Raw genomic sequence first — 24,998 nt, 5'->3', positions numbered from 1 at the left:
TTGTGTATTGGGTAGGTTTACTTTTAAATGTCAGCTGAGAGTTTCTACAGCATCCCTATGAGGGCCTCCCCCCTCCGCAAGGGGCTACTTCCCCCTGCCCCACCTGTCCAGGGACAGCTCTGCATTCAGGTACTGTTGTTGTTGTTTAGTCGTTTAGTCGTGTCCGACTCTTCGTGACCCCATGGACCATAGCACGCCAGGCACTCCTGTCTTCCACTGCCTCCCGCAGTTTGGTCAAACTCATGTTCGTAGCTTCGAGAACACTGTCCAACCATCTTGTCCTCTGTCGTCCCCTTCTCCTAGTGCCCTCAATCTTTCCCAACATCAGGGTCTTTTCCAAGGATTCTTCTCTTCTCATGAGGTGGCCAAAGTATTGGAGCCTCAGCTTCACGATCTGTCCTTCCAGGGAGCACTCAGGGCTGATTTCCTTAAGAATGGATAGGTTTGATCTTCTAGCAGTCCATGGGACTCTCAAGAGTCTCCTCCAGCACCATAATTCAAAAGCATCAATTCTTCGGCGATCAGCCTTCTTTATTGTCCAGCTCTCACTTCCATACATCACTACTGGGAAAACCATAGCTTTAACTATACGGACCTTTGTCGGCAAGGTGATGTCTCTGCTTTTTAAGATGCTGTCTAGGTTTGTCATTGCTTTTCTCCCAAGAAGCAGGCGTCTTTTAATTTCGTGACTGCTGTCACCATCTGCAGTGATCAAGGAGCCCAAGAAAGTAAAATCTCTCACTGCCTCCATTTCTTCCCTTTCTATTTGCCAGGAGGTGATGGGACCGGTGGCCATGATCTTGGTTTTTTTGATGTTGAGCTTCAGACCATATTTTGCGCTCTCCTCTTTCACCCTCATTAAAAGGTTCTTTAATTCCTCCTCGCTTTCTGCCATCAAGGTTGTGTCATCTGCATATCTGAGGTTGTTGATATTTCTTCCGGCAATCTTAATTCCGGCTTGGGATTCATCTAGTCCAGCCTTTCGCATGATGAATTCTGCATATAAGTTAAATAAGCAGGGAGACAATATACAACCTTGTCGTACTCCTTTCCCAATTTTGAACCAATCAGTTGTTCCATATCCAGTTCTAACTGTAGCTTCTTGTCCCACATAGAGATTTCTCAGGAGACAGATGAGGTGATCAGGCACTCCCATTTCTTTAAGAACTTGCCCTTCATGGATCAATGCCTTGTCGTGGCGAAGGGGCTTTGAATAACTCGGAGAAGCTATGAGCTATGCCATGCAGGGCCACCCAAGATGGACAGGTCATAGTGGAGAGTTTTGACTAAACGTGATCCACCTGGAGAAGGAACTGGCAAGCCACTCCAGTATCCCTGCCAAGAAAACTCCATGGACAAAGGCATTCAGGTACATGAGATGACAATTCTCTCTGCCCTTCGTTCATACTGCAAAGTGAGGACACCGTGGCAACCGCATGGAGCCACATGTGTATGTGTTCCCCTCAGTAGCCCAAACCTCACAGCCTTGCAAAACAAGAAGCCACTTCAAAAGGGCTGCTAGAAAGGTCAAAGGAGGGGCTGTGAGAACGAAAGCAGAGGGGAAGAGGGAAGCAAAAAGACAGAGACACAGCAAGAAAGATCAAAAGTGAGGAGGGAGAGTATAGGCTCCGTGGGCACTAATACTATTGCCCTCTTCAATTTCCCCATTAATTAGGGCAGTGTCAACCCTACGCTTAAAAGAAGTAAACACCCGAGTTAAACTTCTGCACCAAAGCGACAAACAACATGTTGCCTGGGAGAAAACCCCGTCTCCCCCTACCCAAATTCAGCTCCGTGTGAATTCCCTATGTCCAGAATGCGTCATGAGACTTGGCTCTCTCTAGAAGAGAAGGGTGCTTTAATAATAAATAATAATAATAATAATAATAATAATAATAATAATAATAATAATAATAATACATTTATTATTTATACCCCGCCCATCTAGCTGGGCTTCCCCAGCCACTCTGGGCGGCTTCCAACAGAATATTAAAATACAACAATCTATTAAACATTAAAAGCCTCCCTAAACAGGGCTGCCTTCAGATGTCTTCTAAAAGTCTGGTAGTTGTTTTTCTCTTTGACATCTGGTGGGAGGGCGTCAAAGGCCCTCTGCCTGGTTCCCTGTAACTTGGCTTCTCGCAGCGAGGGAACCGCCAGAAGGCCCTCAGCACTGGACCTCAGTGTCCAGGCAGAACGATGGGGGTGGAGACGCTCCTTCGGATATCAATGGGCACATGTGGCGTAATGGTTAGAGTGTCGGACTGTGGCCCCGGGAGACCAGGGTTCAAATCCCCACTCCGCCATAAAGCTCGCTGAGTGACCTTGGGCCAGTCGCAGGCTCTCCGCCTACCTTGCAGGGCTGTCGTGGCTAGGACAAAATGGGGAGTGGGAGGAGAACGACGTACACCACCTCGAGCTCCTTGGAGGAAAAGGTGTGATATAAATGGGACAAGGACAAGGGTGAAGTTCACAAGAAAATTAAATCAAGCTGTGTCCAATCCCAAGCCCGGGTTGGTGATGGTTGCGAGATCCTGGATTGTTTGTTTTCAATGTGGTTTTGCAGGCTTTGGCGCTGCTTGTTCACATTGCATCTCTGAATCAACCACAACACTCGCATGCTTGTTAACCGGGAGGCCACCTTCTTCCTGCATTGAGCGTGTCATGCTGGAGACAGGTATGCTTGTTAAAAACAGACTTCTTATTGAGGTGGGTAGGCTGCAGGGTGGCCAGAGGTAAAAGAAGACAGGGCTGCTGCCAGCGCCATCGTAAGGGTCTTTTGCACCCTAGGCAAACACGCCGCCTCTTCCCTCGTAATGTAGCAATACATTTTAGTGATGTAAGATGGAAAAGACAATGTATAATTTTCTGACATTGATTATAAATTTCCATTTTTTAAATCCATGCCATCTAAACTCAATGCCTCAAATTAACTCAAACCATTACAACGTAACCTGTTTTATTCATTTCCCTTGCTGTAGTTGAAAACTCACATTCTTATATTTTAGATTACTGTAATCCGAAATTGTCGAAAGAAAGAAAGAAAGAAAGAAAGAAAGGGCACTGAGTAGCCAGTAAATACATTTTAAAGAGAATTCATAGGACTCAGCTACATTAGTCAAAAAACAGCGCTTTGAATTCGTTATAAACCTGCAACACCAGATGGCGCCCAAGAACAAAGGAATTTCCTATGCAATTCTTACACAGTTTTTTTCTTTCGTTATAATGATTTAATTTCTGACTTATTTATAGCGTCCCGTCCCCCCCATGTGTAGATCCACCCATAGACATAGTTGGTCTTGTTAAAATGGCAGAGGGGGAAATACTAAGAATGTGATAAGGTTTGTTGATTTCATAAATTCTCATTAAGTTTTTTTAAAAAATCTTTTTTTCACATGCTTATTAAAGGTACAGGATCCTTGCCATCTCTGCCCACTTGGCCACTGTCGTACCTTCATTTTGGGCCAGTTCACTCATTCTGCACACTGATGAGTGATTGAGCTAAACAAACAGTTCCGTTCTTTACTGCTGAATTGGAACAAACAGCTATCTGCAGAAAACTCGATAGCTGTTTGGTTCAAATTCAGCGGTAAACTGTGGGTCTTCCTGGGGGAAAGCAATGGGACAATTGGAACTTTGGATGAGCCCCTACTTGTGACTGACCTAAGTTTGCCAACAAATACAAATTCTGTGTCATACATGGCTGGCACTTAAATAATATACAGTAGAGAGCATCTTGGTATGCCGGGTATACATTCGGGACAATCCCTTCCTGTAGTTTTGTGAAAAAGGGTTTTCTAAATGTGTTCAGAAACAATTGTCAACATTCCCGCAGGTGTTTTAGAGTAGGGCTTGCCAGAATAAGTAACAAAGTCAAGGTCTGCTCGAAATGCTTTTGCATTTTGACAAACGGTTAGGAGAATGGCTCACTGATCACCGCCAGAAGGAGATGGTGTGCATATACCGGTAGTTATGAGATTGACAAGGCAGCTCTATCTGTTTGTTTCCAGTGCCCTCCTGTGGGTTTGCTGTGAAACAGCAAGCTCTTCTCAGCTTCCCTTGGATCTAAAACTATATGAAGTTATGTGAAGTAGCAGGCATGTGTCCCGACGCCACTGCGGGCTTAAGTGGAGAATCGTTTTGACGGAGAGCGTGTATTCATATGTTTTGATTTCACCTGCCCTTGCACTCCCATGCCCCCAACTAAACCCCCTCACCATCGTCTACCCCAAAAGGTGTGTTTGCATTGCTTTAGTAATGAATGCAGTAATTGTTTACGAATTAACTGTTGATTATAACAAAGTCATTTCCGCCAGAACCCTACCCTCTTTCTGCCCCCTTTTTATTTATTTTTCCCCCACATGCATAAATCTGAAAGCACACAAATTAAATGCACACGAATTGTGGGCTTACTGTACACAAAATACATCACTCAGAACAATACGAAAGAAGCATCTGCTTGGCCCCTGTGAGAAACAGGATGTGGAACTAGACCACTGTTTCCCAAACTTGGGTCTCCTGCTGTTTTTGGCCTACAACTCCCATCATCCCTGACCACAGGTCCTGCTAGCTAGGGATGATGGGAGTTGTAGTCCAAAAACAGCTGAAGACCCAAGTTTGGGAAACTCTGGCCTGGCCTTGCAGGGTTCTTCTGTCAGGGCCTGCCCTGCCGTGAGGCAGTTGTTTTACTTGGCAGATGCTAGGGATGGAACAGGGGCAGCAGCTCTCTGCCTTCTCCTCTGAACCCCCTAAGCTAGTCTGCCGCCTTCAGGTTTGGTAGAAGTTTCTCTCCTAAAGGTTCTCTTCCTGCTAAACAGGAAGATTCAGCTACTAGTCCCATGAGGTTTGGTACATGGAATTGGAGTGTGGGTAGGAATGGGCAATTCTGTCAGTTACCATTTATCTCAGTTTCTCTCTCTCACACACACACCCAGAATCTTTTGCCTGCAAAATAATAATAATAATAATAATAATAATAATAATATTGTTTTGACAAGCCTACTCTGATGCTTAGAAAGCTGATGTAATTATAATCTGCTTCAGTATTTTAACTGTTGTATGTTTTAAAGTAGGGCTGTATATTTTTCCTGATTTTATCACTTTACTGTTTTGTAAACTGCTTCGAGAGTGTGTTTCCCCCGCAGTCAAATAATAATAATAATAATAATAATAATAATAATAATAATAATAATTTATTATTTCTACTCTGCCCATCTGGCTGGGTTTTCCAGGCTACTCTGTTGTGTATTAATTTTATCAAATGAAAATAAATAAACACATTTTTTTCCCAACCTTAAATTCAGTTCTCCACAATTCTTCTTTAAGCTCTCATGAAAATTCGCTGGCACTTTAGAGCGAATTCCTCCTAATATACACATTTGGTGTGTGTGCCATTTTTCCCAATCTACTCATTTCTTGCAAAGCAGTGCCCCCAAATAGAATGCATTTTGGTCTGCTTATTTTCACTAATATTTGCATTTTTGTGCACGCTTTCCTATATGCATTTTTGGACCCATTACAGTCATACCTTGGTTTAAGTATGCTTCGGTTTTAGTACTTTCAGTTTAAGTACTCCTCGGACCCGTCTGGAACGAATTAATCCACTTTCCATTACTTTCAGTGGGAAAGTTCACTTCAGGTTAAGTACGCTTCAGGTTAAGTACGGACTTCCAGAACCAATTACACTCATACTTCGGGTTAAGTACGCTTCAGGTTGAGTACTCCGCAGACCCGTCTGGAACGGATTAATCCTCTTTCCATTACTTTCAATGGGAAAGTTCGCTTCAGGTTAAGTACGGACTTCCGGAACCAACTATGTACTTAAACTGAGGTACCACTGTACTTGGCCGGAGAATTGCATTGTGGCTTTCGGAGATGTGTGGGTTTCGAAGGACAGTTTTGCCTTAGTTTGCAAATTTGTTTCAGAAAGCGCAAATGTGGGAGAACTGTATTACGCCTTTGCATGTGCAATGGATCTATTTCTCCGGCATCCCTGGGTGGTAGGGGTGCTGCAGGCACCAGAATCTTCTTTTCCTGTGGCAACAAAATGGTTTTGGATTGCCTTAGTATTGTGTTCTTGAGCTCCGGGGATTTTAGCAGGCATTGCCCACACGCCTTTAAGCCTACCTGATCTAAGGCGTGCCCTGCAAAATACCAGGCTACTTATGTGGGACAGGCACTTAAGTGGCAGGCCAGCCTCGGAGAGCCAGCTTGCGTCTGCGTACAATGATCTTTAACCACCGTTACAACAGCGCCAGCCCATCACCGGCACGAACACATCCATGACTCATCTGACAAGTTGATCTCGTGTTACTGAGCGTGGCGACTTAGCGGCTTAGCTGTTCACTTGGTTGGTTTCATCCAAGCAGATTCTCCAAGATTCAGGCTACTCCGTTTCACCACTTCTATTGTGGGGGCAAATTAACAAGACGTGTTACTTCTCCCCTTTCACACAACACGCCCTTTTGCAGCAAGACATTCTGTCTTTGCCGCTAATTACTGTTAATTAAAACCTGCCATGAGAATTTGGGCACCTGTTGAAAACCCAAAATGGCTTTGAATGGGAGGTGAGTGGGAATTAAAACCTTTGCACAATCAAGGTGGTTACACTGCAGAGGCATGCAAATCCTTGATTTCAGCTCTGTGGCAGAGCATCCGCTTTGCAATTAGAATCAGAATCATAGAACCATAGAATTGTAGAGTTTGATGGGGTCCCCGGGGCCATCTAGTCCAACCCCTGCATCCTGCCCACAGCCATCCCGGTGGGGCAGGGGGCTCGAACTACCAACCTTCTGGTTAACGGCCAGATGCACTGACCTAGTGTTGCCAGTTCAATCCCCAGAATCTCCAGGTAGGCCTGGGACCTCCTGGAGAGCTTCTGCCAATCGGTGCAGACAATATTGAGCTTGATGGACCAATGGCCTGGCTCAGTACAAAGCAGCGTCCTGTCTTTGTAGAAGACAAGCTGTTGTTTTCAGTCTAGGATTGTAACATGCACACAAGTTATCCATTTCAGTAGAAAAGCGTCACAATGAAAGCACAGGAGAAAATTGGGCAGCAAGGCGGGTGAGGTGGGGTGGGAGAGAAGCATGTTACATTTTTTTGGTAATAAGATCACCAATCAAATCGCACCCTTTCCCCTAATAATCTGTCTCTGTACAATAAAGTTTGGCTGTCTTTTTCTGGAAGTGTGAGTCTTGCTCGTCGGAGGCTTCGAAAATAGATTTCTCTGGCCAGAGAAACAAAGCACAAAAATACCTTTGCGAGAGAATCGTTTGCTTCCGGCAGGCTGAATTTAAGGCAAAGGTGGGACTGAGACTGAGACCGTGGCTTGGCTCGTGAATAGCTGACGGTTGCTTCCCCCTCCCTTAAAGTTTATATGAGCATGTGCAAAATGCCTTGCATTGAAAGGGCAACTACCCCACACAATATAACCTCCAGGCAGGTTTAGGAATCTGCAATACTCAGTTTAGAAATTAAGCTGTTTCCCCCCTTGGAGACTCAGAGCCATCCAGGCACTGACTTATGTATTGGGATCAGGGCCGGCTTACCCATAGGCGCTAGCGGTGCGGGGCACCCGAGTGCCAGGCTCTTAGGGGCTCCAGGCTGAGAGTCCGGGGATTCAAGAGCCAGGCCAGCCGACAGCCCCTGTCGAGCACAGCAGAGCCTGTCGGAGTGCCACAGGCTTTTCTGCTGTGGGCACTGAGGCAGCTGGCCGTCTCCACCCCTGGGGGTTTCCCAGGCTGGTGGCTCCCACCACTCCTCTTCTGACACGCCTGACATTGGAGGAGAGGGAGAATGTTGGCAGCTTCTTGTTTGAGAGGAACACATAGGCAAAGATCTAGCGGAGGAAACAACTGCTTCTCCACCCTCTGTATATATCACAATATAGGAACACAGGAAACTGCCTTATACAGAGACCAGCAGTCCACCCAGCTTAATATTGTCTACACTGACTGGCAGCAGCTTTCCTGAGTTTCAGGCAAGGGATTTTCCCAGCCCCACCTGGAGATGCCAGGGACTGAACCAGGAACCTTCTGCATGCAAAACAAAAATGAAGTAGTGCTGAGCTACAAACCTTCCCTCAAATTAAGCCACACAATCCTCTGCAGAGCGTTTCCCATGTGAATCTGCACTTTGATCTCGGCCAATTTCACATAACTGGTTTCAGCCCCAATGGCAAAGCTAACTGAATGCCAACAGAGAGAGAGATGCACATTGCAATCGCCGTAAGAGGCCTTGGGTTCTTTGTAATTTTATCTTTTGTTCTTAATCCGAGTGGACGCTTTGCGGTTCCACCAGATTCATCCGAATGAAGGAAGGTCCTAAACGGAGTTCAGTATATGCATGGCAAATGATGTTCCGACTTATGCACCGAAGACACAAGATAACGACGAAAGCATGTTGCAACAGGGCAACCTGTGCATTGGGTGGAGAGCATGCTCACGGGACTTTGATGGTGTGGATTTTAACCGTCTCCGGGAGCCAAGTCCTCCTGGGGATTTCACATCGGAACACACAAGCTCCGAAAGTTACCGTGGGCAATGTTACGGAAAATCATTTGCTCCCCACCCAACCGCTAAGCGAGCAGGTGTGCAAAACGGTGGAGCTTGGGCTTAGAGGCTCTTACAAGAAAAAAAACACAAACGAAAGCATTTTAAAGCATCAGAAGCGACTCGAGACACACCAGGGCCAGCTGCCAAGAGCAGCAGCAACAGAGAGGCAGTGTGGTCCAATGGTTAGAGCAGGCTTCACCAGCCCGGTGCCTCCAGATGTCTTGGGCTACAACTCTCATCGGCTCTGGCTAGCTGCTAGCATGTGCTGGTATGAGTTGTAGAGCAAAAAGTGTCAAGGACACCAGATTGGCAAAGGCTGGGTTAGAGCTCACCAGGCAACGACTGGAGGGCCAGCTTCAAATCCTTGCTTAGCCATGAAGCTTACAGGGTGATCTTAGTCCAGTTCTCCTTTTTCTCTGCCTGACCTACCTCACAGGGTGGTTGTGAGGATTAAGTGAGGGGGACCAGGTTTGTTGCCTTGAGCTCTTTGCAAGGAAAAGCAGGGCATAAAATAAGTGTTCAATATGCTCATCTCTCAGGGGGAGAAGTGTCCTTAACTAGTTTTGCAGGTTCTCTAGATCAGGGGCAGCCAACTCCCGAGACTGCGATCTATTCACAGAGTTAAAAACTGGCAGTGATCTACCCCATTTTTGGGAGTTCAGGTCAAAGTTGAGATTATTTTAGGAGGGAGGAAGGCCCATTTTTGGAGGGTTCGGGTCCAAGTTGTTGAGTTTTTTCAGGGAGGTGGTAAAATGTTGAGGTTTTTTTAGGGGAGCCACAGTTGTTCAGCTTCTTTGTGGGGAGCCAATGATCTACCAGTGATCTACCACAGATGTCCAGTGATCTACAGGTAGATCACGATCTACCTGTTGGACATGCCTGCTCTAGATGGTTGTCCATGTTGGCACAGAGGCCACAAACTTGCTGGTCCCCTGGGGCTCATGCTCCATGCCCCCCCCCCCACCTGACAGTTGCTGACCCACATCTCTCATTCCCAAGATTCCCTGCCAAAGTTCTGATGTATTTGTAACCAACTAAGAAAGAACTAAATTGTCCCCGCCGTCTCTACAGGTGCAGGGGTACATCATTAGGGCAGTCCTGAATATTATTTCATTTAGAATTTTTTTGGGGTGTGTGTGTGAAAATATGGGAATTGAAATATTCCTCAGAAATCCCTTCAATTGAGATTAAATTTGATTTTTTTGATCTTGCTCGCTGCCACGGTTTTCCCGATCTGTTGTTGGTTTGGGACCATTTCCCTTCAAAGTTACTGCTTCTTGGATTATTCCTGTGTAGGATGACTTGGTTGTAAGAGGGAGAGGTGAGCGCATTGCAGATTTGGTTAACTGGTGAGATCAGTGAAGGCAAACTAAGGAGGAAGGCAGCAAATAAAAAAGGTGGGATACATATAATCCGTGCAGGTAAATGTACAGTCAAGCATTTGCCAAAAAGGAGGAAGACACTGCCCTTTCCAAATCCCCAAAGTAGCTTTGGCTCAGCCAGCTTCCTGCTGCACTAGCTAGCTAGCTTTCTTACTTATTTTTACATTCCTATCTTCTCTTTCAAGGTGGCAAATATGTTTTCTCCTCTCCCTATTGTATCTTCATAACCCCCTTGTGATGTAGGTTGAGATGACTGGCCAATGGGGATCTGAAGCCAGGTCTCCCAAGCTGCTTACATATCATATCTTTAAAGCACCCCTCCCCACAAAGACCCCTGGGAACTATAGCTCTGTGAAGGGGTAAACTATAATTCCCATGCTTCTTTGGAGAGGATGTGCTTTCAATGTGTTGTAGTCGTACCTTGGTTCTCGAACACCTTGTGACTCGAACGTTTTGGCTTCCAAACACCACAAACCCAGGAGTAAGTGTTCCGGTTTGCGAACGTTTTTTTTGGAAGCCGAACGTCCAACGTTGCTTTGTATTGGGGCAGGAAGCTCCTGCAGCCAATCAGAAGCCGCATCTTGGTTTTTGAATGTTTTCAGAAGTCAAACAGACTTCCGGAACGGATTCCATTCGAGAACCAAGGTACGACTGTACAGGCATGCTGGAAGGAGTTCAAGCTTTTTTTTTTTTTTTAAAAAAAGATGGTTCTCTTCAGAGTTTTATTCCCCCTCCTTTGGGGGACGGACGGAATGGAACCAGTGCTTTATAACAAATCTGAGACAAGTACAGACCGCTACCACCTTCCCATTTTCTTAAAACATGTTTTAGTTTATTACATGAAAAACCATTTAAAACAGAACAAAGAGTTTTTAAAAAAACAAAACAAAACAAAACCCACCATAAATCCTTAAACCAACAACGGATTAGGAGACACTCACAAAAAGACTGGCGTTGCCTTCCCTTAAAGTTACTAATTTATTTTTTAATCCTCTGAGAAGACGTCTGTGGAGGGCAACCCTGAAGCAGAATTCTCAGACAGCCTGCGTTTAACAAGGAAAACAAATAACTTGGTGGTGCTGTAAAGGATCCAAAGAGCTCGCTGCAACTCCCAAAGGGCTGTCTGACATGAATTGCTTGCATGGTGCCGTGGTAGCACAGCGCAGCGTGGGAGGGGAAACGCTCTGACAAGCTTCAAACAACTGCCTTGGATTTGTGTTCCACCACCGCCTTTGCATCAAATCGTTCTCAGGAAAGGGATCAAGGAACATCAAAATGGCGGTGCTGGGGGAATCCCTCACGGATCCCACATCGCTGGATAGAGCCCCAAGGCTTAACGAAGCTGTATAATGCAGTTGCATTTTCAGTGGGAAGGGCCTTAATCACCATGTGCCTGGGGAGAAACTGCATTCTGGTTTAAGGCCTTTCTCACATTTCAGACTTCTGAAATATTACATTTCATCCCCGTCTCTTTTCAGTGTTGGAAAGTCAGCTTTTCTTTTACAGACAATGAAAAAGGGGGACGTTAAGAGCAAAGAAAGTGTCCTGCAAATGTAGCTCTTATCCAGATCTTTCCATGCTATTTTCATGCAAAGTTGTATAAGGATTTCCCTAACAGGTTATTTAAAAAAAACAAAACTAGTTTAAAACTATGAGGTGTGTGTGTGTGTGTGTGTGTTTTTTTTTTTAAGTGTTTGGATAGAGAGGAAATAAAACAAGAAGGGTGTTTAAAAACAAGCTCAGAAATGCAGTTTTGTGGAACAGGAAACTTCCTTTCTTCACAAAAACGAATGGCAATGTAATTTTGCAGGAAGGAAGTTTGTGCTATTCACTGATAACCAATTTTCAATTATATCTGAAAGAAATGGAAGTCTGGAGTATCAGTTCCACACACAATTTTAAATAATGTGAAAGAGGGAGAGTGAATTTGGCAGAACTTATAACTTAACAATCTGATTCGAAGTTGCCAAGTCTCCGACTGAGAACAAAGGGATTATTCGAATATGTGGCTGCTTCTCTAAAACATTCTATAACATTTCCCCGGAAAGAGGGCATAAGGAAAATTTTAAAAAAGCAAATCATAGAGCAAAATTGCTTCCTTGAGAGAGAAGAGTGACAAAGGTGTTGTGGATTATGATGCAGCTGTGTGCGAACTGTGATCTGCTTCTGTGCCAACTGATCGCTCTAAATCCATTCATGACCCCTGGATATCTGATGTTACAAAAAGTTAAAATGCCCAGTAACCATTTGGTGGTGACCAATATACAAAACATGAAATGATACCAAGAAGAACCTACATACCACCTCTTTTCTTTCCCATGCTGTTAATCTTTTGTTTTTGTTTTAAAAAAGGGAGATGCATGAAAAGTAGCTATATATTTATTCTTTCTTTTCACTCTCTTCCGGAACCACCGGGTCAGCTGGGGGTTCTTCGACCATGGCGCTGTTGCTTTCGGAGCCGGTGTTGCTGTCGCTCGTTCCTTCCTCTGCCATGCTTTCGACTCCTTCCTGGCCGCTCTCCTTGTCTTCTGGAGTGGATGTCCCTTCACCGTTTTGCTGGCTCTCGATGGTTTCTTCCGCAGGAGGCTCCTCTGCCATAGAAACAAGTTTGCCAGTGAGATTTCCCCTCCTTTGAATTTAGAAAGCTTTTCAAGCACAACAATAGGCGTCTAAACAATGCATGGCATGCCCAGAAAGAAAACAAAACAAAGCAATCCTGTCTTAAGAGTTGCTATGCGTAAGATGGGTATTGTTTGTAGATTCTTGGGGCAATCATTGGCTTGTAGAGCCTAGGTTGTGTAACAACCAAGTATATACAAAGGGGAATTAATATTTGGTAATTTGGCAGACTGGTTACTTATCACAGGGATATGGCTTAGTAATCATATTAAACAAGATATGGAAATTCAGAAACTGTTTTAATCACAGTTTCCCCAAATCCCCCACCTTCAATTCCACCTCTCTAACTGGCCTGCTGCTTCCCTTTACTGAAAATGTGCAGCCACCTCTCCAACCATTGGCCGGACTGCTATGATGTCATGGAATGAGCATTCTGACGGCGAAGGAGTTGATCTGCCAGTACAAGGGCTTAGGGGCAGAAAGGGCTGTGAATTGTTGTTGGGAAGATGTGGGGAAAGGTGAGGAGGCATCACTATAGCCATGGCAATCAACTGCTGGGCTGAGTGAATGAATGAAGGGGGAGTGTGCAGTACAACGGGGAACCGATTCAAGGAAGTCCAATTCTACACAAAATCTTTCCCTTACTGACATATTTCTTTGCAGGGTGTTGGCACAGCCTAGTTCTTGCCTTCCTTCTGCCCCAAATTACGGTAAGCTGTGAGCTCAATCAGGATGGCAGAGAGGCAGAAGTGCTTTCGTGGTTTGCACAAAAAGGGGCAATCCCTACCAACTCCACCCCTCCTAGCTCCAAGGAGTGCAAAATAAAATAACAATAACAATAACAATAATAATAATAATACCCCGCCCATCTGGCTGGGTTTCCTCAACCATTCTGGCTGCAGCCCCTGCTGCCTGGCTGCATAACCCTTCCAACTGTATCAGAGCTTTATTAGTCGTATTCTTATTTTAATAACTTTTTTTTAATTGAGCTTTATAAATAAGGATCAGAGGAATAATAAATGATACAAATAAATAGACCAAGTCTCATGTCATTTGTGTATCACAAAAGGAGCATAATAAATCTGCAGTGATATCTACAGCATATGGTTCATTATTAGTGGTCAATGTGCAAGTTCCTGGTTTGTGAAGTGGTTTAAGCAAAAACAATAAAAAGGGGAAACAGGACAGAACAGAATTAACATTCAACATCGCATACCCAAATACCTAATCAGGAGTCCTGGTGGTTGTGCTTAGATTAAGAATGAGCAATAGTCATTTTTCCTCTTATGTTACCAATGAAACAATATAACTCTATCTGAGTTATGAGCAAGGACGAAAGGAGCAGGCCTACTATTTCCCCATAGATTTCCCTGGAGCTCATTCTTTCAGTCCTCGTAGCACAGTTGGTAGAGCATGAGACTCTTAATCTCAGGGCCGTGGGTTCAAGCCCCATGTTGGGCAAAATATTCCTGCATTACAGGGGGTTGGACAAGAGGACTCTTGTGGCCCCTTCCAACTCTACAATTCTATGATGCTAGGATTTTTTTGGGGGGGGGGGGCTCTGCACTCTCTCCCAACAAGGAAAGCATGTAAGGAAACGTGGTTTCTCACTGAGAGCTTTGTTTCCCCCTGGCTGTGGGCTGGAGTGGGAACTAGTTGTTACAAAGCCTCAACCCTAAGGGGCCCCTCATAGGTAGACTTGTTTTCCATTGAACTATCAGCTGCTGAATATTGCTTTGGAGCAGCTCCACAGACCCAGAGGCATAAATTGAGGAAGAAGCCCTGCTCTGGGCACCTCCACTTCAAGGCTCTTACCCAGCCTAACTACACATAGTTCGGAAAAGTTATTCCTCTTTTTTCCTAATAGAAGAGGAAACCTTGTTCTGAATGAAAGTCTGGCTGTATCGTAAATGGCAATTAAAGACAAGCCCTGGTTATTAAGTTCAGTCTTCCTCGCACCTGTGTCACCAGACGTGGCTGTAACCTGGTCCCTCAGTGATGCGCAAGACACGGAAAAAGGGAAGCCACTGGTTGATGGGGGAGCCTATTAAAACTCAACTGTGCTACTTGATACAGACTTCAGATCCTTTAAGAAAAGCTTAAAACAGCAGAACTTCTCCCGACCGCGGCTACATGCCCCCCTCATCCACCACTGCTGCTTCAAGGGAAGCTCCCCAACACCTGGGCTTTCCACACAATTACCTGCTTCCATCGGAGTGCTCCCCTCTTCTTTCTTCTCCTCTGCCTTGCTGGCAGCTTGCTCCTCCTCGGCGCTTGTGCTGTTCTGATTGCGCTCGGCTTGCTCCGCGGCCTCCTTCTCCCTCTCCTCCTGCCGCTTGCGGGCCTGCTCCTCGGCCTGAGCGATTTCGGCCGCTATCTTCTCCATGTCCACCTCCACCTTCAGGCTGCACAGCTGGATGTGGGGAAGAGGAAAAAAATCACACGCCACTTTTAAAATCCAGGTCCTCTCATCATCTTGGGGCTGCAGGCTCAAGTCCTGTCTCCCCTCCATGGAGTCACTAGGCAGCCTTAGGCACGGCATTTTCTCCCAACTTCAGTCTCCCCTCCCTCCAATATGCAATAAGGGAATCATACATACAGCAGAAATAAGGTGCACAATATGTATGAATAAATCACACTGTAGGTGTGATTCATTTACACTATCTTAGATAAATATCTTAGCACAGAATCAAAGCCAAAACCCAACATTTGAGGCAACGACAAGCCATCTGTGCTTGCAAAACTCAGAAACTATTATTCCTAAGAACCAACCAGCTTTGTGTGTTTCAGTTGTAGCTTACAAAAAAACCTTTAAAATTAATTTGAACTAGTCCGATCTATCACTGCTTGGTTCCGGTAGTGGGAATAGTCCAGGTTCGCATCTTTATTTAAACAGGATTGGTAAGATTCCTGTTGGGAAGTGCTGGGACCACATTATAGATTAATTTATCGGGGGGAAATCCTGTGGGGCTTGGTAGGGTAGCACAGCCAGCGCTGCATTCACAGCCATAGCATTCGTGGCAGCCAGGGAAGAAGTTATGGGGAGAGAGGCAGGGGAAACATTCCCCTTCACTGAGTCAGCTCCCAGGCTGGAACAGCAAAGCACCCCAGGCTGGCCCTGTGACTGCCATGTGATGGGTCTACACAGGAGCCACCGCTAGCAGTTTCTGCTTGCCTGGTGTTTGGGCATGAGCACTAGGACACTCCTGACCAGCAGGGCTTCCCCACCTATGGTGGAGCTCCAGCAGAGCCACGCAGGGCAGAGGGATACCTCCGCTCCATTCAAAGACCCTCTGGTACAGAAAACTGTGTGTGTGGATTGCTTCGCTCACATACCAGAGACAAAAAGCTGGCTGTTTTTTTCTGGGGTACGCAGGGGTACGCATACCCCTAAACATTTTGTGAATCTGAGTTTGGCCTCATTGAGGGGCAGTATTTCAAGATGAGTTGGAAAATGAGAGTACCCCTAAACATTATTTTAGGAAAAAAAGCACTGTTTCCAGCCACGGTTTACTATAAAAAGACCTACTGCGTCAGGTTTTGAAGATTCTCTTACCCATAAATGGTTCTGTTTGTGGAACAGATTTTACACACGCCCCTCTGACACATTAAGCTGGGATTACGATGGGAGTTTTTATATTTCCGTCACTGCTGTAGTTATGTGGTGAACCGCTTTGTGTGGAAAAGTGACATGCATTGTTTTTTTGGATGTCGTCATTCCAATGAGAATCTGAATTTCACACCTTCAGTTTTCAACAGCATGCTCCAACAGCCAGACTCCAACTCCCTAACCCTTCCCTGTATAGTTTCAGCTAGTCAGGACGGGTCGTAGTACCAAAACGGAATCACTTCCCCTTGTCAAGCAACCATTTCATTAATAAAAGGAACCTGGCCAGCAACAATGAGTGTGCAGTCTAGTTTGGGATGTTATGTTGGGCTGGAACAAAAGTAAATAGTTAGCCGATCAGAAGGTCGGCGGTTCGAATCCCCGCGATGGGGTGAGCTCCAGGGACTGGGTATGTTGGAGGTGAGCCATCATGTCCATTCCACGTTGAATATTGTGAGCCACATTGAATCTTAAAAGCTGAGATGGGACTTGTTTTCAGAGAGGTGATTAATATGCCTGGGCCTCAGACTAAGGTGCGTTGGGCTCACGAGAGAATGCTCTCCCACTGACAATATTCCTACACATAGTAAGCTAGGAGGTTAGTGAGACACCCAGCATGTTAGTGAGAAGATCTTCTATTTGAAGGTATATCCAGCAATCTGAGTCTTCTTCTCCGCAAACTGCCTTAGCTAGCTCTCATGAGGAAAGTCTGTGGACTCTTTGGCCTGTATTTATTTTGCCTTGGAACTAGACTACCGGTGCAAGATGCCATTTCCCCTTTGCTCCTTCCCAACCTGTGTACAGTAATACATCTGGTTACGAACCATCCTCCTTACACACGCTTCGGGTTATGAGCTCCACTAACCCGGAAGTAGATGCTCCTGGTTGCGACCTTTGGAGGCCCCACTGGTGAAAGCGCGCCTCAGGATAAAAACGGTTTCAAGTTTAGAACGGACCTCTGGAATGAATTAAGTTCGTAACCAGAGGTACCACTGTACTGGGAGGCACAATATTTAGAAAAGGTGAAGCCTTGCTTCGAAGGAAACTAAACCTACCCTAGGGCTGATATGCAGCAGAAGCTCATTCCCTAGGCTTTCCAGACAAAAGAGCTCATGGGACCGGATGGACTTAGTAGTACAAAGTGTTATAAAACGGCAATGGCAGAGGATTTCAGCTCTCCCTCCTCTTTGTTTTGGGGAGTCATACATCAGCCCTTGACTGAGAAAGCCGACTAGTCCATGTGTTGTAAATTTTAAGGCTATATATATATATATATATATATATATATATATATATATATAATAATAATAATTGTTCATAAAGATGCACATGAATGTACAGGCACATGTCTGAAGCAGCACAGGAAGACAGGCCTGACTGACACCATTTTGACTCTCTCTGACCAGAATCACACACACATTTCCACATGACTTATCAACATGGGAGCCATAATCCTGTAAGCCGGAGGCTCTGCCAACTGGACATTTCCCCATAAATGGTGCCAGACTACTAGCCATCTCATTCACAATGGAAGACTCCTCCGAAAAAAAGATAGTGATCAACTTTTAGGAAACTGTTAATTTCTCTTTGTGTTTAGGAATTCACACCTGGGAGGGGTGAGAGGAGGACTGGGAGAGGTGTAAAAGGTGCTCAGATTTCTACCTTGAACCCTCCCTTTTTGTGAGGTATTGATTACGTAGCTGTGATGTAGGAATGATGTATTGGGGGTGTTTCTGGGTTATGGGAAAACTGATAAAAGTGGAGGTTCTCTTTTGTTCTGGGTTCATTCCTTGTTCTCCTGCGTGAGGGGAAGGACCCTGTTGCAACAGCAAAAATAAAAGGCTTTGCTTCTCAAAATTCTCTGGTTGGCCTCTGTTATATTCTCCGACCGATGGAGAACCCCATAAGGGCAGATTTTTGCTTATTTCACATGGAACAAACAGAAAAGCTCTGCAGAACCCTACCCTCTTTAGTTCATTGTTAAAGGATTCTGTACTCTCCAGGAACTTCCTTTTCTTGTCCTGGTGGCGTTCTTCTATCTGCAGGAGCTCAGCTTCTAGTTTCCGCTGTGAGTGGAAAATCAGATTACAAAGTGAGCACATAGATGTAACACGACACACACAACACACGTTAATTCAAATGTTCATGCAAAATACTGCTATATTTGAGAGCGGGGAATTTGAAGAAAAATATGCAGATCCTCTACTTTGAAATAAAAGCAGATGATTTCAGAAACAAAATGAGGCCAAGTAATGTGAACGATTTTATTCCATTGGCAAACACCTCCCAAGAAATCCTTGCCACTCTTTCGCCTGTGGACCATTTCAAACATCCCTCTGCCTGAGACTTGTAAGAATGGTTAGAGACGAGGCCTCTTCATGGGATCATAATTCCAAAGAACCATATTTGGAGATGTGTGTATGTGGGAAGGTTTAAGACTGTAGTATAATCACGTCCTTAATTTCTGCTAACCAGGAGGTGAAGTTTATTTTTGGCAGCACACCAGCATGCCTCAAACGCTTAACGAACAGGTTATTACGCTCCAGCCCCAAGCTTAAAGACATTGCAAATGGCTGTAAAAATGCTAATTTATCTGTGCTTTAAAATCTCTCCATACCTCTCCATATACATGCACACATGCCTGACTGCTTGAACGCTAAGATCCATATTTTACAAGACCTTCTAATATCAATCGAGTGTGTCCTGGTGACATTTCCATTTGTGTGCAGAGATGGTCCACACACCTGTGAACTCTTTCCCAATAGATTTGTCAGCCTGAATACATTTGGAAGGTGTTAGTTTTAGCCACACAGTTCAGAAGGTGAAATGCTATTTTGAATTTAGTTTTAATATGCACATATGCTGCCTCTTGAAGTATACAAAGGAATTCTCAAGGTGTCCTCATAGCTACCCATGGACTTATTGGTGGTGGGTCCAACACTGTGGAACCAACAGTTCAGGATCAGGTATTATACAGTTGCGCTAAAAAGAGGTGGTCCATTTTACATTCTTAAAACATCAATGACTTCCCTTCTTCTCTTTCCATAGTTCATTTTACATATCATACATCCCTGCATATTATACAAAAACTATAACTTTCAGTATTCCATTATTGCATCCATCAAAACTTATTTACACTGTTGAATTTATCTTAATGCTGCCAACTTTTTCAGCTGTACACAATAATTTCCCATCTATTCAATAAACGTTTTCCAATCTTCTCTAAAGGTATGTTCTTCTTGTTCTCTTATTCTTTATGTTAAGTCTGCAAGTTGTACATATTCTGTCAACTAAAGTTGCCATTCTTCTTTGGTAGGGACCTCACTTGTTTTCCATTTTGGGGCTAATAAAACACAGGCCACAGTAGTAGCATACATAAATAACATTTTTTGACACCTGGGAATTTCAGTCTGAATTACCCCCAACAGAAAGGACTCTGTTTTTTGGGGGGGGGGAGGGGGAAGTAATTTTAAACATTTTTTCCAATTCATTATGGATCAGTTCCCAATACTCTTTTACAAGTCCACCACATGTGAAAGAACGTTCTGACCACCTCTTCGCACTTATCTGATTCAGTCTTATACATCTTAGCAAGTCTAGGCAAAGTCAAAGGGACCCCTGACCATTAGGTCCAGTTGTGACCGACTCTGGGGTTGCGGCACTCATCTCGCATTATTGGCCGAGGGAGCTGGCGTACAGCTTCCAGGTCATGTGGCCAGCATGACAAAGCCGCTTCTGGTGAACCAGAGCAGCACACGGAAATGCCATTTACCTTCCCACTGTAGCGGTACCTATTTATCTACTTGAACTTTGACATGCTTTCGAACTGCTAGGTTGGCAGGAGCTGGGACCGAGCAACGGGCGCTCACCCCATTGCGGGGATTTGAACCGCTGACCTTCTGATCAGCAAGCCCTAGGCTCAGTGGTTTAACCCACAGCGCCACCTGCGTCCCTTAGCAAGCCTACTTAAATACCATCTGTGAATCATTTTCAGGTAGTTCTCCTTCAAATAATAACATGCTGTAAACTGCAAGTCACTTTCCTAGAGTTTTTCCCAGTGGTTAAAATCTATTTTGTGTCCTATATCTATTGCCCAGTGTGTCATTGAGGCTTTATCAAGCTCGTCTTTTGTTTCCCAGTCTAGTAACAGATTATACATTTCAGACAAAAGTTTCTCTTTGTTTTGTAGTTCTTTTTCGATTTGTGAGCTTTGGTCTGAAAAACCCTTTTCCCCCCTATCTAATTTAAACATTTCATGTAACTGATGGTATTGTAACCAATCCATAACTTGGCTCCTTACATTTTCCATTGATTTCAGTTTAGGTTCCCCCCTGCCCTGTACATACCATTGTTTTTCTATCCTAAATCTTGGAGAAAGAACATTTAGTTCACATATTTAGCAACTAGGGAAACAAACCCTAGCATGCAGAGAAATAGCCTCTGGCGGTTTGCATGCTAATGAAAAGTTGCAACAGAGTCTTTAGAAAGAGCGGCTCCTAGTTTCACCTGGTTCAACCGTTGCATCTCTGTGACAAAGTACAGCATGTACGGGGATATTTAAAGAGGTAGTCCGGACCTTTTGTTACATTTGATCTCTCTACAGAAATTGTCTAAAGCACTGAATGTTGGGTCTCCCCCCTCTCCAAAAGTGAGAAAGAGGTAAGTTTTGTGTGTGTGTGTGGGGGGGGAATCATATGCCCAGGATATGTTTTCAGCTACATCAAGAGACTTGTAGGTTCTCCACAAGCTGCTTTTTGAAACACATGCATGTTTATAGCAAGATCCACCCGCCCTCAAAGACACACTTGCAAGAAGAAGTGGCAAGATACAAATAATGATACACGAGTTGTTTGGGATGAGGTAGAAGAAAATAAAAGATAAACAAATAATTCAAGAAAAGCAACATCTTATATTTTTGCACCATCTTGAAAGAAAGGGTTGAAAGAAAGGCCTATGAGTTGTGGATTGGAGGGAGGACTAGAGCTGCAACAGGTTTGCCAAACGCAGGCCCAGACTATCTTTTGAGGGGGGGAAATGAACGAATTCCTATGCCCCACAAATAACTCAGAGATGCATTTTAAACAAAAGGACACATTCTATTCCTGTAAAAACATGCTGATTCCCAGACTGTCCGCGGGCTGGATTTAGAAGGCGATTGGACTGGATCCGGTCCCTGGGCCTTAGTTTGCCTACCCATGGCCAAACGTGTCTTTAAACAGGCACTGTTGCTGTACTCAAACAATTTCAGGCCACAGGAGGTTCAATATTATGGATGATTTCAGAGCCCAAGGACAAAACATAGTTCAGTATTTAAAATGGAAGAAAATATTGAAGGTGTTTCAGATTTTTCTTCCCCACCAGCAGAGAAAAGGCAGTAGCAGTGCTAGTGACAGGTCTCAACAATGGGGAGATTTTATTGGAATAACAGGTAGATTTCAAAACACGGGGGTGGTGCGTGGGGAACAGCTGCTGTTATAGGCACAGGTATCACCCGAGCACACTTCACATGAAAAGCTATTATGTTTATTAAGCATTCTCATATATCCAAACTTTACCTGGTGAACCATTAAGGACTGGACTTGGCGTTTGAGAACCTGCATCCTTGCCGTGGTGACCACGGATCTGACATCGGGGACGACACTTTCACTCAGGATCTCGCTAATTAAGCGGTGATTTCTCTGGAAACGGGCTGTAGCAGTGTGCTTCATAGAAAACCCATCGTCATAATCTGAAACAAAAATGTATGCAGTAGTAGAAGATACCAGAGTGCAGTTTGCAGTTTCACCACTGCTTAGCTTCACAGGTAACACTGGCTAAGTAACTTTGGGTTGCATCTAATGTCAAGTCCTACTCACAAGGAGACTCACTATATTAATGGGCATGACTAACTTAGGTTGCTTATTTCAATGGCTGTATCCAGAGTAGGACTAAGATTGGATACAACCTCTTGAAGTGTACAGCTTTCTGTTCTCTCTATTCCTTTCTGTCACTTCGCTATTCCTCCAAAGAATCTTCCAAGTTTCCAGAAATCCTGAAGCTTGGCTTTGTGGAATGCTCTGCCTTTGTTAACATATCTTTAGGCACCAGGCAAGAACATTCCTCTTCTCCCAGGCCTTTGGCTAATTCAACAATCCATGGCCTTTTAAACTGTGTGTGACTCTTATGCTGTCCAACGAGTTCAGGACTGAACTGATATTTGAAGAGTAGACAACCCAGCTCGTGCCTTTAGCCACCACGACCTACAAGCTCTCAAACTCAATGTTCCCTGTTCTAAGTGTCACTAGATGCAGGTTCTTACCTCGCTCCGCTCCGCAAGGCTTTCTGCCATGTTAGTATGCAAAGTACTGCAACATTGGAAGAGCGAAGAGGGCAACCTGTAGGAAGATCTAGCCTAGGGTCGGACAGCCTGTGGCCCTCTAGCCAGCATGGCCAATGGTCAGGATGAGAAGAGGACCCTATTCTACCTCTACATTAAAGAGTCTCTTCATTAGCATGCTGTTTATGCATGCAATCATAGAATCATAGAGTTGGAAGAGACCACAAGGGCCATCCAGTCCAACCCCCTGCCAAGCAGGAAACACCATCAAAGCATTCCTGACAGATGGCTGTGAAGCCTCTGCTTAAAGACCTCCAAAGAAGGAGACTCCACCACACTCCTTGGTAGCAAATTCCACTGCCGAACAGCTCTTACTGTCAGGAAGTTCTTCCTAATGTTTAGGTGGAATCTTCTTTCTTGTAGTTTGAATCCATTGCTCCGTGTCCGCTTCTCTGGAGCAGCAGAAAACAACCTTTCACCCTCCTTTATATGACATCCTTTTATATATTTGAACATGGCTATCATATCACCCCTTAACCTTCTCTTCTCCAGGCTAAACATACCCAGCAATCATGAGCAAGATTAACAGCAATAGTTAGAAAAGTCCCTAAGCAAAAATGGGAAAAGGAATGGAAATACGTAAAAGATTATTTTTGTAATGAAGGTATAAATTCCAGATGGGTGATCTGCTTCGATTAAGTTCGCACAAGTTTATTGGATTTATTATGTATATAGGAAGAAATTGAGACATGAAATAAGGAATTAGTTTCATAAGAGGAAAGCATAGTTAAATTTATTTGTATGTGGGGAACTGATATGGAAAGCTGGGAAGTTTACTTTGTTTTATGTTTGTTTGTGATTTCTTTCTTTCTTCTTTTTTCTTCACAAGTTTGTTTAATTTTGTATAATTTTCTATAATTTTATATTTGCGTTGTGTTGTGTTGATTTTGTTGATTTATGTTGATTTGTATTTTATGTATGCTATTAAATAAAGATATTTTTAATTAAAAAAAAGAGATCATCATCATCGTTGGTTGCTACAGAGTGAGAAAGGAACCAAGCTGCACTTCACAGACAGGTGGAGCCCTGGCCTCTTTTTGTAGAGGAATGCATATGCGCCATCAGTGAAGGAAACAGGAAGGTGGCTTTTTGTTTGTTTGCTTTTCTACAGAAGCACAGCAAGCCCCCGCCCTGTCCCCTTTCCCAGCACAAGTCAGTACTTAAACTGAATGGCAAACTTGCCGCCACCCACCCATCCTCCCCTAGCCAGAACCGCCTACAGAGAAACAAAAGGATGCCAGAGACAGTCAAGCACCAAAGGGCTTTTTTAATTTTTGCTTTGAGGAGCGGGAGGATAAATACCGGCTATGGGTTTGGCCTCGTATCTAAACAAAACTTTATTTTTGGATAGGTTTCACTGAGGAGCCACCCTGAATTTCTAGCCCATCCCTTCCAGCCAATGAGTTCAGACTGATAAAAACATTGGACGTCTGACAGCAGCAAGGCTAGCACTTAGTCTGGCCGAGAAATAAAATGATTGCATGCTCAATATGATGCTTCACCCCATGCTTAATTTCTGCCATGAGTAGGAGAAAGAAGCTTATTTGTAATTACCCAGCTCTGTTGAAGTGGCTGAATAGGATCGAGTCATCCTAACTCTCTTAATTAACTCTTTAGTTGCAGGGAAACATGGAGTTTTCCAGCTCCCACATTGCAACACCTTGTCTCTCTCTCCCTCTCTCTCTGTGTGTGTGTGTGTGTGTGTGAGAGAGAGAGAGAGAGAGAGAGAGAGAGAAAAGTCTCACTGTTATCCTATCCCCGGAACCTGTGTTTGCCAGGATTCAGCCTTCCAACTTGGGGTGAGGGTAACAGAGAACATGCAAACCTGTGCAGAATGCCTTTCATGAGACCACAATAAGCCCTCACACACTTAGGATTTGCAGGGAGGCATAAGAAGACTTGCTGCAGGAAAGCTCATGATTTAGAAAAGGCATCAAGAAATGGGGATCTGGTCCTTTTCAAGCCTTCTGAAGTTAAAAGACCAGACACGCACGAGATTGTGCTGGAGACTGTTCCCGCAGGCAGAGAGGGATGCTCCCTCTGATACCCTGATCTAGGCTCTTTGCTCAGCATCCCCGCAAAAGAATGCGTTTTGATTCTGCCAAGATTAAAGAGCATATATTCAGTATCACTTAATGCAGGTAGCTTAAATGTTCAGCCTGGACAATGAGGTCCTCCTCTGCTGGTTCTCTCACTGGGAGAAGTGAGGTTACAGGGAACCAGGCAGAGGGCCTTCTCGGTAGTGGTGCCCTCCCTGTGGAATGCCCTCCCATCAGATGTCAAGGAGATAAACAACTATCTGACTTTTACAAGACATCTGAAGGCAGCCCTGCTTAGGGAAGTTTTTAATGTTTGATGTTTCATTGTGTTTTTAATACTGTATTCTGTTGGGAGCTGCCCAGAGTGGCTGGGGAAACCCAGCCAGATGGGCGAGGTATAAATAATAAATTATTATTATT

The 24,998-nt window shown here is 44.4% G+C and overlaps 1 protein-coding gene across 2 annotated transcripts in view; it reads right to left on the bottom strand.

Moving 5' to 3' along the window:
• Nucleotides 1–10,747: 10,747 nt before the first annotated feature.
• SMARCE1 (SWI/SNF related BAF chromatin remodeling complex subunit E1) overlaps nt 10,748–24,998 on the bottom strand; it is a 30,520-nt gene continuing 16,269 nt past the window's right edge. For both annotated transcript variants that reach the window (XM_035135524.3, XM_035135525.3), the window contains exons 8-11: nt 21,719–21,891; nt 18,128–18,229; nt 14,759–14,969; nt 10,748–12,528 (exon numbers count right to left, since the gene is read on the bottom strand). In XM_035135524.3, coding sequence (XP_034991415.1) covers nt 12,317–12,528; nt 14,759–14,969; nt 18,128–18,229; nt 21,719–21,891 — 698 coding nt within the window. In that variant the 3' untranslated portion in view covers nt 10,748–12,316. The remainder of the gene's footprint in view (nt 12,529–14,758; nt 14,970–18,127; nt 18,230–21,718; nt 21,892–24,998) is intronic.

The sequence above is a fragment of the Zootoca vivipara genome, chromosome 12 (assembly GCF_965207765.1).
Source record: "Zootoca vivipara chromosome 12, rZooViv2.hap1.1, whole genome shotgun sequence".
Lineage (NCBI taxonomy): Eukaryota > Metazoa > Chordata > Lepidosauria > Squamata > Lacertidae > Zootoca > Zootoca vivipara.
This window is presented reverse-complemented; position numbering and strand designations above follow the sequence as displayed.